The sequence below is a fragment of the Somniosus microcephalus genome, chromosome 3 (genome assembly GCF_052327205.1).
Source record: "Somniosus microcephalus isolate GS21.2 chromosome 3, FLI_Smic_1.0, whole genome shotgun sequence".
Lineage (NCBI taxonomy): Eukaryota > Metazoa > Chordata > Chondrichthyes > Squaliformes > Somniosidae > Somniosus > Somniosus microcephalus.
This window is the reverse complement of record NC_140989.1, coordinates 288,797,345-288,815,427: the sequence shown is the minus strand read 5'-3', so window position 1 is coordinate 288,815,427 and position 18,083 is coordinate 288,797,345. Positions and strand designations below refer to the sequence as shown.

Sequence of the window (18,083 nt, the reverse complement as noted above, 5' to 3'; positions counted from 1 at the left end):
TTTAATGGAAAAAGCCATTAGGCCCAGCAAACCCACTCATTTTTGAAAGATCCATATCACAACCTACCTTTCACCTTTATTATCAATCACTAGCCTCTTCCAAAGCACACCTAATTGTCTCTTCAACCCATATATAGGGGTCGATTTTCAGTGTGCCGTGAGGCGGGCTTTTAGGCGTGCGGGGGGCTAAAATCCCGAATTCGAGGGTCCTGACACCATCCCGCCCAAAACCCGCCTCCATGTAAGTTTCAAAGGAGGCGGGTACCCGCCCGGCACTGGGACCCGCCGACCCGAGGCGGGAAGGGATTAGTGCCAAATAACTGCCTGTTAACAGGTAGTTAACAGGCAGTTTTTAGCCTAATCACTATTTTGAAGGTTGTCGTGTGGGATTCCCAACGGCTCCAAACCACGGCAAGTTAGAATCGTCGGGCCGTCGGGTTGAAGGACTTGGAGGGGTCGAGATGTCGGTGTTTAGGTGAATGATGGGTGCATGAGTGCAAAGGTAAGTGTGTTTGGTGTGTCTAAAGTGTGTAAAGAAGTTTAAATTACCTGTACTTACCTTTACAGCCTTCCTTCCTCTAAGTTTCGGGAGTCCATCATTCAGCCGGCACAGAAAGCAGAATGGCCGCGAGCTGTCAAAAGTGACAGCCTGCAGCTTTCAGTGCTGGCGAGATTTCTAACTGAGTCTGCGTAGAAGGACTCAGATTAGAAGTAAGACTGTCAGGGCTGGATTTTCATTCAGAAGTCGGGAAGGAGGCGGGACTACAACTTTCGGGTTGTAGTCCCGCCTCCATCGAGATGCGGCCAATCCACGCGATTTTCACTTGATTGACCTTGTTGAGCCCGCCCAGCGGACTCAGCAGGCCAGTTAAGGGCCACCCGGCAACAGGTTACAGACTGAAATTTCATCTGTCAAGACGTGTTGACAGATGAAATATCAGTGTTTCACAGCTGTTTGAAGCAGTCAAACACTGACAGTCTTACTTCTAACCTGAGTCCTTCTACACAGACTCAGTTAGAAATCTCGCTGGCACTGAAAGCTGAAGGCTGTCACTTTTGACAGCTCACGGCCATTCTGCTTTCTGTGCCGGCTGAATGATGGACTCCCGAAACTTAGAGGAAGGAAGGCTGTAAAGGTAAGTACAGGTAATTTAAACTTCTTTACACACTTTAGACACACCAAACACACTTAGCTTTGCACTCATGCACACATCACTCACCTGAACACCGACATCTCGACCCCTCCAAGTCCTTCAACCCGACGGCCCGACTCCTCTAACTTGGCGTGGTTTGGAACCATCGGGAATCCCACACAACAACCTTCAAAATAGTGATTAAGCTAAAAACTACCTGTTAACAGGCAGTTAATTGGCACTAATCCCTTCCCGCCTTGGGTCGGCGGGTCCCAGTGCAGGGCGGGTACCCGCCTCCTTTGAAACTTACATGGAGGCGGGTTTTGGGCGGGATGGTGTCGGGACCCCCGAATTCAGGATTTTAGCCCCCCGCACGCCTAAAAGCCCGCCTCACGGCACACTGAAAATCAACCCCTCAATGTTAGACAGCTTCAAACAGCTGTGAAACGCTGATATTTCATCTGTCAACACGTCTTGACAGATGAAATTTCAGTCTGTGGTGTCACCTGTTGCCGGGTGGCCCTTAATTAGCCTGCTGAGCCCGCTGGGCGGGCTCAACAAGGTCAATCAAGTGAAAATCATGTGGATTGGCCGCATCTCGATGGAGGCGGGACTACAACCCGAAAGTTGTAGTCCCGCCTCCTTCCCGACTTCTGAATGAAAATCCAGCCCATACTCTCTGCTTCAATTTATAAAAACTTATTCAACAATGCTATTATCCCATTTAGATGGAAAGTTCCACACACCTTCCCTTTTCACTCCTAAATTCCTCATTTTTAGCATGCATCACCAGACACGGGTTTATATATTTATATTAATATTCGATTCATAGAATCACTAAAATGGTTGAGTTGCCGAATGGGATGGATGTATTCATACCACAAATAATAATAGGTAACAATGTTTAATAAACATATTTAACACCGTTGATCAATATTTTTCAAGTTCAACATAATTGTAAGGTACAACACTTATTTTTTCCAGCTCACTTTTGTCCTCTAGTCATTCACCAGTTGTAGCCAAAAGGATGAACTGTTCCCACCTTTGTGCCAGAAATATCATGGAAGTGGCTACTGGGTCAAATCTTAAATTAAGTTAAACACAGTTTATCCTCAATGTGAATTAATCACAAATGGTAATTTATCTTAAGATCAAGAAGATGACGATAGGAATAAATAAATAACAGACACAATTTCAAAGCAAATGGCAATCAATTATCAGGCCATTGTCAGGAGCGGAGAGAGCGGAGGTTCAGTGAGTATTTAAACTCACTTTCGCGGGCTTTTTTTCCACAGGCCATTGTCGGGAGTGGTGAGAGCGGAGGTTCAGTGAGTATTTAAACTCACTTTCGCGGGCTTTTTTTCCACAGGCCATTGTCGGGCGTGGTGAGAGCGGAGGTTCAGTGAGTATTTAAACTCACTTTCACGGGCTTTTTTTCCACAGGCCATTGTCGGGAGTGGTGAGAGCGGAGGTTCAGTGAGTATTTAAACTCACTTTCGCGGGCTTTTTTTCCACAGGCCATTGTCGGGAGTGGTGAGAGCGGAGGTTCAGTGAGTATTTCAAATCACTTTCGCGGGCTTTTTTGCAGCGGCTTACGAATCTCGCAGACTGGCAGCGGCATTCCAGAGCCATGTCATGATTCAAAACGTGATGCGGGCAGGAGGAAGCAGCTGATTGGGTGAGTACTTATACTACTCTATAGTTTGACAGTTAAGGGTCACAGTTTATAAAGTTTAGAAGGTCTTAATTTTGTGGTTATAGTTTCTAAGGTCTCTGTTGTGTAGCGGGGAGTGCTAGGAAACAAGGGCCCTTGAGTATATCATTTAATTGTAGTATAATTGGTGGTATTGATTTAATTTAAATTAATTAAAGGGTAAGTCATGGCAGCAAAGCTCGGCCCCATGGCATACTCCTCCTACACTATGTGGGAAATCAGGGACACTTCCTGTGTCCCTGACGACCATGTGTGCGGGAAGTGTATCCAGCTGCAGCTACTGGCAGACCGCATTGCGGCGCTGGAGCTGGAATGGATAGATACTGGAGCATTCGCGATGCTGAGGACATCGTGGATATCACGTTTAATCAGATGGTCACACTGCAGGTAAAGGCCGCACAGGCAGGAAGGGAATGGGTGACCACCAGGCAGAGTAGTAGGCACAGGCAGGTAGTGCAGGGGTCCCCTGTGGCCATCCCCCTCTCAAACAGATATACCGCTTTGGATATTGTTGGGGAGGATGGCTTATCGGGGGAAGGCAGCAACAACCAACTTCCTGGCACCATGGGTGGTTCTACTGCACAGGACAGGAGGAAAAAGAGCGGGAGAGCTATAGTGATAGGGGATTCTATCGTAAGGGGAATAGATAGGCGTTTCTGCGGCAGCAAATGAGACTCCAGGATGGTATGTTGCCTCCCTGGTGCAAGGGTCAAGGATGTCTCGGAGCGGCTACAGGGCATTCTGGACAGGGAGGTTGAACAGCCAGTTGTCGTGGTGCATATAGGTACCAACGATATAGGTAAAAAATGGGATGAGGTCCTAAAAGCTGAATATAGGGAGTTAGGAGGTAAATTAAAAAATAAGACTTCAAAGGTAGTAATCTCAGGATTGCTACCAGTGCCACGTGCTTGTCAGAGTAGAAATATAAGGATATTTCAGATGAATACGTGGCTAGAAGAATGGTGCAAGGGGGAGAGATTCAAATTCCTGGGACATTGGAACCGGTTCTGGGGGAAGTGGGACCAGTACAAACTGGACGGTTTGCACCTGGGCAGGACTGGGACTGATATCCTAGGGGGAGTGTTTGCTAGTGCTTTTGGGGAGCGGGTTGGGAACCTGAGCAGGGAGACAGAGGAAAGGGAAGCAAGGATAGAAGCAAAAGACAGGAAGGAGAAAAGCAAAAGTGGAAGTCAGAGAACTCAAGGATGTAAATCAAACATGGCCGCAGTAAACAATAATTCTAAAAGGTGTAAGAGTGTTAAAAAAACAAGCCTGAAGGCTTTCTGTCTTAATGCGAGGAGCATTCGTAATAAGGTGGATGAATTAGCTGCGCAAATAGATGTAAACGGATATGATATAATTGGGATTACGGAGACACGGCTCCAAGGTGACCAAGGCCGGGAATTCAACATCCAGGGGTATTCAATATTCAGGAAGGACAGGCAAAAAGGAAAAGGTGGTGGGGTAGCATTGCTGGTTAAAGAGGAGATTAACACAATAGTAAGGAAGGATATTAGCTCTGATGATGTGGAATCTGTATGGGTAGAGTTGAGAAATACTAAGGGGCAGAAAACATTAGTGGGAGTTGTATACAGACCCCCAAACAGTAATGCTGAGGTTGGGGATGGCATTAAACGGGAAATTAGAGATGCGTGCGATAAGGGCACAGCAGTTATCATGGGTGACTTTAATCTACATATAGATTGGGCTAACCAAATTAGTAACAATGCTGTGGAGGAGGAATTTCTGGTGTGTATACGGGATGGTTTCCTGGACCAATATGTTGTAGTGGTAGGGGATAGTATCATTAGGGGGATAGATAGGGTTCTCTGCAGTCAAGAGCGGGAGTCCCGAAGGCTGTGTTGCCTGCCTGGTGCCAGGGTTAAGGACATCTCTTCTGGGCTGGAAAGAAACTTGCAGTGGGAGGGGGAGGATCCAGTTGTCGTGGTCCATGTTGGTACAAACGACGTAGATAGGACAAGGAAGACGGTTCTGTTAAAGGAGTATGAGCAGCTAGGGGTCAAATTAAAAAACAGAACCTCAAGGGTAATAATCTCTGGGTTATTACCTGAGCCACGAGCGAATTTGGCTAGGATAAATAAAATTAAAGAGTTAAATGCGTGGCTCAAAGACTGGTGTGGGAGAAATGGGTTTTGCTTCTTGGGACACTGGCACCAGTACTGGGACAGGAGGGAGCTGTTCTGTTGGGACGGACTCCACTTGGCCAGTGCTGGGACTAGAGTCCTGGCGAATCATATAACTAGGGCTGTAGAGAGGGCTTTAAACTAATTAGTGGGGGGGAGGTTTCTAGAGAGCAAATAATAGAAATGACAACAGAGAAGGTCATAGACTTAGGTAGCAGTGGGGGAATTAAAAAACAGAATGTGTCAGGAAGGGACAGAAGGTATGGAGTAAAAAGTAAAGTACTAAAAAGGGAAAAAACAGGAACTAAGTGTTACAAAACATATTTGAAAGTTCTTTATCTGAATGCACGTAGCATTCGTAACAAAATGAATGAGTTAACGGCACAAATAATGACATATGGGTATGATCTTGTGGCCATTACAGAAACATGGCTGCAGGGTGACCATGACTGGGAATTAAACATACCAGGTTATTTAACAATCAGGAAGGACAGGCAGGAAGGGAGAGGAGGTGGGGTGGCTATGTTAATAAAGGAAGGAATCACTATAATACAGAGAAATGATATTGGGTCAAAGGAGCAGGATAGTGAAACAGTTTGGGTGGAGGTAAGGAATAATAAGGGGAAAAAAACACTAGTGGGTGTAGTCTATAGGCCTCCGAACAGTTGCAACTCTGTTGGACGGAGTATTAATCAGGAAATAGTTGAGGCTTGTAATAAGGGAACAGCTATAATTATGGGGGATTTTAATTATCATATTAACTGGACAAATCAAATTGGGCAGAGCAGCCTTGAGGAAGAGTTCATTGAGTGTATTAGGGATGGGTTTCTTGAGCAGTATGTAACTGAACCGACCAGGGGGCAAGCAACCTTAGATTTGGTCCTGTGTAATGAGACAGGATTAATTAAAAATGTCCTAGTAAAGGATCCCCTTGGAATGAGTGACCATAACATGGTTGAGTTCCATATTCAATTAGAGGGTGAGAAGGTTGGATCTCAAACAAGCGTGCTGAGCTTGAATAAAGGAGACTATGAAGGTATGAGAGCGGAATTAATTAGAGTGGACTGGGAAAATAGATTAAAGGGTAAGACGGTACATGACCAGTGGTGTACATTTAAGGAGTTATTTTACAACTTCCAAAAAAAATATATTCCACTGAGGAAAAAAGGGTGTAAAAGAAAAGATAGCCATCCGTGGCTAAGTAAAGTAATTAAGGATAGTATCCGACTAAAAACAAGGGCATATAAGGTAGCCAAATCTAGTGGGAGGATGGAAGATTGGGAAGTCTTTAAAAGACAGCAAAAAATAACAAAAAGATTGATTAAGAAAGGGAAGATAGATTATGAAAGTAAATTAGCAAAAAATATAAAAACAGACAGTAAAAGTTTCTATAGTTATATAAAAAGAAAAAGGGTGGCTAAAGTAAATGTTGGTCCCTTAGAGGATGAGACCGGGAAATTAATGGTGGGAAACATGGAGATGGCAAAAACACTGAACAATTATTTTGTATCAGTCTTTACAGTAGAGGACACTAAGAATATCCCAACACTGGACAAACAGGGGGCTCTAGGGGGGGAGGAACTAAATACGATTAAAATCACTAAGGAAGTGGTACTTGGTAAAATAATGGGACTCAAGGCGGATAAATCCCCTGGACCTGATGGCTTGCATCCCAGGGTCTTGAGGGAAGTAGCGGTAGGGATTGTGGATGCATTGGTAATAATTTTCCAAAACTCACTGGACTCAGCAAAGGTCCCGGCAGATTGGAAAACTGCTAATGTAACACCCTTATTTAAAAAGGGTAGTAGGCAGAAGGCTGGAAACTATAGACCTGTTAGCCTAACATCTGTGGTTGGTAAAATGTTAGAGTCCATTATTAAGGAGACAGTAACGGGACATTTGGATAAACATAATTTAATAGGGCAAACTCAGCATGGTTTCATGAAGGGGAAGTCATGTTTAACAAATTTGCTTGAGTTTTTTGAGGAAGTAACATACAGGGTGGATAAAGGGGAACCAGTGGACGTAGTGTATTTAGACTTCCAAAAGGCATTTGACAAGGTGCCACACAAAAGATTATTGCTCAAGATAAAAAATCACGGGATTGGGGGTAATATTCTGGCGTGGGTGGAGGATTGGCTCTCTAACAGAAAGCAGAGAGTTGGGATAAATGGTTCGTTCTCAGATTGGCAACCAGTAACTAGTGGTGTTCCGCAGGGGTCAGTGCTGGGTCCCCAACTCTTTACAATCTATATTAACGATTTGGAGGAGGGGACCGAGTGTAACATATCAAAGTTTGCAGATGATACAAAGATGGGAGGGAACGTAGTGAGTGAGGAGGACATAAAAAACCTGCAAAGGGACATAGACAGGCTAAGTAAGTGGGCAGAGATTTGGCAGATGGAATACAATACTGGAAAGTGTGAGGTTATGCACTTTGGCAGGAAAAATCATAGAGCAAGTTATTATCTTAATGGCAAGAAACTGGAAAGTACTGTAGTACAAAGGGATCTGGGGGTCCTGGTGCACGAAACTCAAAAAGTTAGTATGCAGGTGCAACAAGTGATTAAGAAGGCCAATGGAATGTTGGCTTTTATTGCTAGGGGGTTGGAATATAAAAACAGGGAGGTATTGCTGCAGTTGTACAAGGTATTGGTGAGGCCGCACCTGGAACACTGCATACAGTTTTGGTGTCCATACTTAAGAAAAGACATACTTGCTCTCGAGTCAGTACAAAGAAGGTTCACTCGGTTAATCCCGGGGATGAGGGGGTGGTCATATGAGGAGAGGTTGAGTAGATTGGGACTCTACTCATTGGAGTTCAGAAGAATGAGAGGCGATCTTATTGAAACATATAAGATTGTGAAGGGGCTTGATCGGGTGGATGCGGTGAGGATGTTCCCAATGATGGGTGAAACTAGAACTAGGGGGCATAATCTTAAAATAAGGGGCTGCTCATTCAAAACTGAGATGAGGAGAAACTTCTTCACTCAGAGGGTGGTAGGTTTGTGGAATTTGCTGCCCCAGAAAGCTGTGGAAGCTACATCATTAAATAAATTTAAAACAGAAATAGATAGTTTCCTAGAAGTAAAGGGAATAAAGGGTTACGGGGAGCGGGCAGGAAATTGGACATGAGTCTGGGTTCGGAATGGTCATGGCCCTGTGGGTAGTGGAGCGGGCCCAGGGGCCGTGTAGCCTTGTTCTGCTCCTACTGTGTTCTAATTCTGTTAGATTTCAGGAGATGGTTTTATTCCTGTTCCTGGCTGGGGTGGAGATCGCCTTTACAGAAGGTAAGTACTGTAGAAAATATAGGGACAGAGTGATCTCCTGGAAGAATTTCGATCACCTAGATGGGTCGGAGAGGAATTTCCCAGATTTTTTTCTCCCAAATTGGCCATTGGGTCTTTATCTGGTTTTTCGCCTCTCCCGGGAGATCACATGGGTTCGGGTGGATGCAGAGTGATAGAAGATTTGAGGTTAGGATCAGATCAGCCATGATCTTATTGAATGGTGGAGCAGGCTCGAGGGGCCGATTGGCCTACTCCTGCTCCTATTTCTTATGTTTGTTCTTATGTCGAGGAACCAACTGGAGATCAGGCCATCTTAGACTGGGTATTATGTAATGAGAAAGGATTAATTAGCAATCTTGTTGTGCGAGGCCCCTTGGGTCAGAGCGATCATAATATGATAGAATTCTTCATTAAGATGGAGAGTGAAGTAATTGATTCAGAGACTTGGGTACTGAATTTAAATAAAGGAAACTATGATGGTATGAGGTGCGAGTTGGCTAGGATGGATTGGGGAATGTTACTTAAAGGGTTGACGGTGGATAGGCAATGGCAAACATTTAAAGATCACATGGATGAACTACAGAATTTGTTCATCCCTGTTTGGCATAAAAATAAAAATAAAAAGGTGACTCAACCGTGGCTAACAAGGGAACTTGGGGATAGCATAAGATCCAAGGAGAAGACATATAAATTGGCCAGAAAAAGCAGCAAACCTGAGGATTGGGAGCAGTTTAGGATTCAGCAAAGGAGTACAAAGGGATTAATTACGAGGGGGAAAATAGAGTAAGCTTGCAGGGAACATAAAAACTGACTGTAAAAGCTTCTATAGATATGTGAAGAGAAAAAGATTGGTAACGTCAAGCGTAGGTCCCTTGCAGTCAGAATCAGGGGAATTTATCATGGGGAACAAAGAAATGGCTGACCAATTAAATACATTCTTTGGTTCTGTCTTCACAAAGGAGGACACAAATAAACTCCCAGAGATGTCAGGGAACATAGGGTCTAATGAGAGGGAGGAACTGAATGAAATCAGTATTTGTAGGGAAATGGTATTAGGGAAATTGACAGGATTGAAGGCCGATAAATCCCCAGGGCCTGATAATCTACATCCTAGGGTACTTAAGGAAGTGGCCCTAGAAATAGTAGATCATTGCTGGTCATCTTCCAAAATTCTATAGATTCTGGAACAGATCCCATGGATTGGAGTGCAGCTAATGTAACCCCACTATTTAAAAAAGGTGGTAGAGAAAAAACGGTGAATTAAAGACCGATAAGCCTGACATCGGTAGTGGGGAAAATGCTAGAGTCCATTATAAAAGATGTAATAGCAGAGCACTTGGAAAACAGTGACAGGATCGGACAAAGTCAACATGGATTTACAAAAGGTAAATCATGCTTGACTAATCTACTGGAATTTTTTGAGGATGTAACTGATAGAATAGATAAGGGAGAACCAGTGGATGTGGTGTATTTGGACTTTCAGAAGGCTTTTGATAAGGTCCCGCATAAGAGACTAGCGTGCAAAGTTAAAGCACATGGGATTGGGGGTAAGGTACTGACTTGGATAGCAAACTGGTTGGCAGACAGGAAGCAAAGAGTTGGAATAAATGGGTCTTTTTCCGAGTGGAAGGCAGTGACTAGTGGGGTACCGCAGGGATCGGTGCTAGGACCCCAGCTATTCACAATATATATTAATGATCTAGATGAGGGAACTAGATGTAATATCTCCAAGTTTGCAGATGACACAAAGCTGGGTGGGCGTGTGTGCTGGGAGGAGGATGCAGAGAAACTCCAGTATGATTTGGACAGGTTGGGCGATTGGGCAGATGCATGGCAGATGCAGTATAATGTGGATAAATGCGAGGTTATCCACTTTGGTGGCAAAAACTGGAAGGCAGATTATTATCTGAACGGCAATAGATTGGGCAAAGGGGAAGTGCAATGAGACCTGGGTGTCCTTGTGCACCAGTCGCTGAAGGTAAGCATGCAGGTGCAGCAGGCGGTTAAGAAGGCAAATGGTATGCTGGCCTTCATAGCGAGAGGATTTGAGTACAGGAGCAAGGATGTCTTGCATGGCAGGAATGACGTCTGAAGAGAAATTGGGTCGATTAGGCTTATATTCGCTAGAGTTTAGAAGAATGAGAGGGGATCTCATTGAAACTTATAAAATTCTAACAGGACTAGACCGACTAGATGCAGGAAGGCTGTTCCCAATGGCGGGGGAGTCCAGAACCAGTGGTCACAGTTTAAGGATAAGGGGTAAGCCATTTAGGACTGAGGTGAGGAGGAATTTCTTCACCCAGAGAGTGGTGAACCTGTGGAATACTCTACCACAGAAGACAGTTGAGGCCAATTCATTAAATATATTCAAGAAGGAGTTAGATATATTTCTTAAGGCTAAAGGGATCAAGGGATATGGGGAGAAAGCAGGGACAGGGTACTGAATTTGGATGATCAGCCATGATCGCATTGAATGGCGGAGCAGGCTCGAGGGGCCGAATGGCCTACTCCTGCTCCTATCTTCTATGTTTCTATGTTCCTATGAATCATTCTGTCATTGATGATCTCACTTAATATTAATATTAACTCCTGGCTGGCCTCTCATTTTCTACACTCCGTAAACTTGAGGTCAGAACTCTACTGCCCGTGCCCTAACTTGCACCAAGTCCTGTTCACCATCACCCCTGTGCTCGCTGATCTGCATTGGCTCCTGTTTAAACAACACCTGAATTTTAAAATGTTTACGCTTGTTTACAAATCCCTCCATGGCCTCGCCCCTCCCTAGCTCTGTAATCTCTTCCAACTCTACAACCCTCCGAGATAGCTACGCCCCTCCAATTCTGGTCTCTTGAGCATCCCCGATTTTAATTGCTCCACCATTGGTGGCCATGCCTTCTGCTGCAAAGGCCCTAAAGCTCTGAAATTCCCTCCTAAACCTCTCTGCCTCGCTACCTCTCTTTCCTCCTTTAAGACGATCCTTAAAACCTACCTCTTTGACCAAGCTTTTGGTCATCTGCCCCTTATGTGCCTCAGTGTCAAATTTTGTTTGATAACGCTCCTGTGAAGCACCTTGGGACACTTTACTATGTTAAAGGCGCTATATAAATACACGTTGTTGTTGTTGCTGGGTTTTCAGTTCACTGGTGCTTTCCTTTATGCTCACAAGTATTCCACACGATGTTGCAAGTGAGTACATTTTGTCATGGCTTTAACTGCTCCCTGTCAACAGTATGACACTGGAAGGAAGTTTGTTTGTGTATTTAATTCACGGGTCTTTTACTGGAACGGTAGCCTACACTTGCTGAGCACTTGTACTGAGCATCCTGGTTAACTTAATGCAGGTCCTTGCGTACGGTCTCAAATGATCAGAGAAGAATGCAAGCTGCAAGCCACAGGACAAGCCTGCACTTAGCCCTTATTAAAAATTTAGCTCTTCCTTAAAATATGATAGGTTACCCGCGCGTACTCTCCTCAACCATTGCTGGGGCTGATCAGGCGTCTTTAATGGAAAGTTTATACTGCAGAACCTTTCCAGTGGAAGCAATTCTGCAAACTAGTGAGGCTGCTGGTGTTCAGAACTTGGGGTAGATTCTGAACGTGAGCAGCCAACACTGAAACAACTGCACCTATTGTAAGGTGAATATCAGTGAGTTATTAATATAAGCTTTGTTAAAATAACATTGGTCTGATCAAGCATTTTTTTAACCTGCACATTAACCAGTCAATAATTAAATTTTCTGCATACTTACACTTCCATCTCGGTCTGGTGAACCCCTGTATGGAAACAGAGAACATTGTTTTTTTAAACAAGAATTGTCGTATCTGAAACAGAATTAATGATGATTGATACACAGGACATCTATAAACTAAATTAGCATTCTTCTGTATTTATACCAGCGGGTATCACCAGCAGTATCGACAGACTTCTGCCTTCAGGTATACTTAGTAATTAGCTGGATTTTTGGGCATTCATTTGTGTGGTAAAGCTGTTGTATTTGACGCCTTCAAATATGTATTTTGAACAGATTATCTTTGTAATTATTTGCATTAGGGCAAGCCAGCTATCTTTCAGCAATAAAACGAGGAAAGTAGGTGATGCAATAGGTTAGCACAGTCCTTTCACCCTCTCAGACCGAGGTTGGTTCCAGACTAGAATGAAGGGATGAAATTCTTTCCTCTCTCTTAGCTACAAAATTCCCAGCTGAAATGAGTTTGGCACAGTTTCACCCAGTTCTTAGTGGGTGTGGTTCCCAACACCTTTAAATAAGCACAAATTGCACTAAAACCTTTATTTTCCTTCTTAATTGTTTTGTAGAATTTAATGACATGGCAATCATGTGATTTTACTGTGAATGATTGAGGTTACATAAAATCAGTTAGCAAGAACAAAAGACACCAGTCAACAACACCCCTTGTGATAGTGCTCCTTTCACACTTTTCCAGTAAACAGCCATTTAATAAGTATAACAGACGAGAAGTTCTTATCCAGCTCTGGCAGTGCAATTCTTGTGTGTAATGGCTCCACATAATTGGAGAAAATGTTGATTTACCTATAGACTCAGTCTTCACTAAAACAAAGTGTTCTCCTAGTTTAAAGAGATGCTGCTCGTCAGTGACTATTTGTCACTCTCACACACTTTGATGGAGGGCAAGAACTGGAGAGGGAACAGCTCCGAATCCCAGCTCAGCGAGGCAGGCCATGAATGGAAACTCAGAGGTACGTGGAGTTAAGTGTCGGCCTAGATCTTGTGCTCAAGTCTCTGGAGTGGTACTTGAACCCACAACCTTCTGACTCAGATAAGAGAATGCTACCACTGAGTAGGGATTTTATACAGCGCAGAAGTAGGAGATAAAATGGCCAGCAAGCTGACCGGCCATTAAAATCGGGTTACTGAACCCGGCACTAGGTAATTGCTCCGGGAGGGGAATCCTGTTTCCTTGTGAAGTCTGGAGGATTTAAAAAACTAACTTTGCTGGGTGTCTTCTGGGCCTGGCTGCTGTTGCTGATTGGTTTCCAAGGAAGCCACCCCGGTTCCCCTCTCAGGCCTCAGGTTAAAATGGCTGATCAGGCCCGGTTGACATCACCTGAGCCCAATCTGCACATTTGAAGAGGGCCCCATCAGTTTCGGGGCAAACATCATTGCCACCCGCAACTTAAAGTTTCACTCAGCGAGATGGGGGCAGGAGAGAAGTGGGTCGGTCCCCTGCTCTATTTTAACAGTCCCATCTGGTTCCAAGTAGGCGGTGAATTAAAAAAAAAAATCTGATTAACGTTGTATGCTTGTGTAAGGTTGTCTCCATAATTCTGAGGTATTGACCCCATTTATTTTGCATTTAAGTTTGGTACTGATTACCACCCCTCCTTCCTGATGTGAAAAGTGATTTTGAAGTATAAAAGTGTAAAATTGTGACGGTTCCAGGCTCAATCCTTGCTGGGGAACGGCAATTCCAGCTCCAGCACTGATCATCACTGGTGACTCCTCCTGGAAAGTGCATGGTGTGTTTGAACATTAAATAAGGAAAGGATCAAGCTTGGTTGTGATGTCTGTCAAAGCTGAATAGCCTTCAAACGCCCACTATCTAGGCTAATACCACTTGGATGAAATACTGGCGAGCTGCCAGCACCTTCCAACTGTAACTTTGCATGAGTCACTGATCATACTGGAGAGATAATGAGGAATGCATATTGCACAGACCTTACACATGCAGCACACCTGCATCACAACAGAATATCAGCATACAAATCTGGATTTCTCCAGCTCACCACAACCCTTAGTGCCAAAGATTAGCAGCTTAAAAATCTTATTGTGAAAAGTACTTCAGTGCAGGTTCTAGGAAAAGTCAGATCAGAGAGGGAGATAATAGTTATAATCCAATCTCTGTATTTTCTTGACATTCATAAGCCACTCAAGCTCCAATTGTGTGGTTTATGGCATCATCAGAATTCTTTGATTTGTTTACATCCTTATCATTTCCAGCAAAAATCTATTATTCTCCAAACTTTGAGGATTGAGGAGATGACATTGATCAAAGGGTCATGTTAGCACATTTGGTACCATCAGCATTTTGTTATTTACTCACTATCCAACATCAAAGATTCTCATTAACGCATGTCTCCTATGATTTTTGCGATTGCTGAGACAGCTGAGGTGCTGGTTTAATAGAAATATCCTCCATTATACTTTAAAGAATTCCTTCGTGTAGAATAGCCACAAAACAAAAATGTACTATAAAATGGGAATATTTCATGAACGGTATATTTTGTACTTGCGCCCCTTGAGTAAGTTCACATTTCCCCCACTGATAATACATTGAGCTGGTGTCTATGAGGAGTCCCATGACTCTGACAAGACCAAAGATAACTGTGTCAGCCTTCGCATGCAGCACAAGAATTAGATGAATGTAAATGCTCCCCTGCACTTCCCTCTGTGGCTTCAGCCAGAAAGATTGACACCAGCAAAGGCGACTGGCGGAATAGCTGATCTTCCAGCTGATGCCACTGAAGTACTTCTACTTAAAATACTTATGAAGTTCCCCAGATCACTTTTTAAAAGCTGAATTTGAGTATTTCTTTGCTGCCTGATAAGTGAGAGCAATTTATTCCACAGAATTAAGTACAATATTGCATTTCCTTTGTGGGATGACAGATCATATGCATTTGAATACTGGCAGCTGGCTTATTAACATTGTGCGTTACCTGGGACAACATTAGCAATTATTTTTACCCATTAATGATCGCAATAAAAATGATTTCATGTGACGATTATGGTTTGTGAATTTATCAAGGTTTTTTAAAATTGTGAATATAATCTATTTTCCAGTATATGTAACTAGACCTCAAAGAGGTCAATTATTAATTGTACCCATGCACCGTGAAGGCCCTACATGAAAAGAGTTTGCGCTATCTCAGTTCAGTTCCCAGTGCATAGGTTTTCAAACGAGGGTCTGCGGATCTGAGGGGGTCTGAGTGGCCTAGAAGGCCGTGGGGAGATTCCAAGGGTCAATGACATCATCGGATTTCTATCTATCTGTGGTTGAGTGTACCATGTATCAGAAATTCCGTATTCTCTATTTTCCTGTATTTATTGATTTACCACATTATTTCTGTTGTATACTGGAAAATGATAGCATTGTTCTGCTTTGGGTGGCTGACGCTGTCTCTTGGAAGTTAGGACACCCTCACCCCCTACAAAAAACATTTGAAAAATACATTCCTAACAAGTAATGGGCCCGTGGCATAAAACTGCTCCTGAATTTGCACTAATTAGCACAAACTGACAATCTCACTCAGAGAGGCTACTGGATTCATGGTGTGAAAAATGAAAAAATGTCAAACTGGTGCAGGTGGGCATGCTGTTCTGAGCCTGGGGACTGGGGCTTAAATACATTATTTGGTAGAATAGAGGGCGTTTTATTGTACATCCCGCTCTTGGCTGTTCAAAATGGAAATGAATACCATTCTCCAGCACTGGCATCACTTAACTCAATGAGCACAAAATTCATATATTAGAAAAAATTTAGTACATTATGCGTTATAAAATGATAGAATATAATGAAGTTAAATTCATTTAATGTTACCAATCTTCAGATTGGCATAAAGTAGATTGATCTGATGATAGAACACAATACACTGGTAAATAGCAGATGGAACCACATTGAATCTCACAACAAAGCAGAAAGGTTTACTACAGTGGTAACAGTGCATTTTACTTGGGGGGTAAACTTCAAAAGGATACTGTCTTCATTTAAAAAGAATCTAGCAAATCTACTAGGTGGGTAGCATGGAATGCTTTGTCACATGGAATAGTTGAGGTAAAGACCATTGCACCTTTTAAGCAGAGTAGTTAAATTTTGAAGCAGAGAAAAATACAGGGTTAGGAAGAGCATGGGGCAGTTACATTAGTTGTGGATTGCTCTAGCAAACACAAGCACAGACACATGTGCCAAATGGCTTTCTTCTGTGCTGTAATTCTACAGTCAGGAAACACAGTCCACTTTCTTCACCTTCTGGAGGAAAGTTCTGCATAATCCCTGATAATCAAAAAAGTAATGAGGCTGAACTCCAAAATATTCATTGCCATCCGCGTCTCCCCGCCCGCTCCAAATGCACAGAACTGGAACCCTCTCTTCTCAATATCATCTCCAGTGCTAATGGCAGGGAATGCAGAGTCTCCACACGGTAGGTGGGAACTTTCATGAGAACAGGAGTTGCTTCCGAAAGTATACAGAGACCAGAATCACTGCAATTATTGCTGGGAGTAGTCCTGAGAGGACAGAGGGACCTGATCCAGTGTACTAACAGCAGGACTGGTATGGAAGCATGCCTGAGCGGGTGGGTGGGGGAAAAATGGATGGCTCTGAAACAGAGGGAAATGAATGGCAAATGAGGGAAGTGAGAATTAGTTGGTAGTGAAAATGAAAGAGTGGAGCAGAAACTGGAAACTACTTTAAGTTGGGAGCAGCTGAGAGCATTGTTTTGGGGTGGGGGGCAAAGGACAGGGCCTGCATTAACTGAAAAGAAGTGGAACAGGAAAGTGCCACCATGAACTGGGAGTAGAAGAGTACCAGCTTAATTAGGTTAGAGGGGAGAGGAGTGCCAAGTTGAATTGAGGGAGGGAAGGGAGAAGAGTGGCAGGTGAATTTAAAAGGCTGGAGAATGTGGTGTATGTAACCTGTTCCACCTTAAGAGAACTTAAGCCTGTTCCACCTGAAGAAGGAGCAGCGCTCCGAAAGCTTGTGATTTCAAATAAAGCTGTTGGACTATAACCTGGTGTTGTGTGACTTCTTACATTTGTCCACCCCAGTCCAACTCCGGCATCTCCACACCACCTTAAGAGATGCACTACTTTCTCTGGCTGCTGTATACGTAATACCGGTGGTGACCACCGGTATATAAGTACTGTGTAGTGATATTGCTGTTAGTATAGCCCTGACCTCCAACTAGTAAAGACCTGTTGAAACGTTATTCTTGTAGTCTGTGTCAGTAATTAATCTTAAATACAACTACAACACACAGACTTAATAGTGGCGACGAGTCCGATTCTTACCCTGCGGCAGTTTATATCCACGGCGGCTTCGTCCACAGAACGGGTGTCGAAGAGAGGCATCCACCCTCATCACCCTGCTGGAAGACACGTCGCGCGGCAGGCATCGAGAACCCGGAGTGCAGAAGATATCCTGAACTCGAAGCCTCCATCAGCGGCAGTCAGCTATCTTCCTTCTACCTCGGTGGTGGGTAAGCCGGTCAGCGACGCGAGCAGAAAGTCAGCCGCGTTGGCTGTACAGACGGGGAGGGAAGACGGAGGAATAAGGGCGGTAAGATCGATCGCGACCGGAGATAAGGGCCGGGCCGCATTCGGGCCGAAAGGCGCAGCGCGGGGACATCGATTGCGGCTGGTGATAAGGGCCGGGCCGCATTCGGGCCAAAAAGGCGCAGCGTCTGGGGCGACTGAAGGCTCGAGAGCCGCGGTGAAGGCGAACGCAGCCGGTGCTAATAACCGGGCTGCAAGAAGGGCTGCGAGGCGCGACATCGGGGAAGCGCGAATGCCCGAGGGAGCCGCGGTGAAAGCGTCGGGGGAGTTACTAACCGCTGGGAAAGGGGAGCAGCAGCGGCACGCGAAACGCCATTGCAGCCAGCAGGTGAAGAAGGCGAGCGCGGGAAAGACCGCCAAGTGCGGGAAACCGCCATTTTGTAGGCGGAGGACGAAGACAAGAGCGGGAAGCTGCCATCTTGGAAAAAGGGAAATCACTAAAAAAAAAAAAAAAAAAATTGCAACGATGCCTAAACATGGGAACATTAATA

At 44.2% G+C, this 18,083-nt stretch overlaps 1 protein-coding gene across 10 annotated transcripts in view; it reads right to left on the bottom strand.

The window, feature by feature from the left end:
* The window catches only part of sgip1a (SH3GL interacting endocytic adaptor 1a), a 286,659-nt gene that overhangs the window by 155,204 nt on the left and 113,372 nt on the right, over positions 1 to 18,083 (bottom strand). For all 10 annotated transcript variants that reach the window (XR_015077669.1, XM_085982717.1, XM_085982720.1 and 7 more), the window contains one exon: positions 12,031 to 12,055. Coding sequence is in view for 9 of the 10 variants with exons in the window: in XM_085982717.1 (XP_085838843.1) it covers positions 12,031 to 12,055 (25 nt within the window). In the remaining variant the exon portion in view is untranslated. The remainder of the gene's footprint in view (positions 1 to 12,030; positions 12,056 to 18,083) is intronic.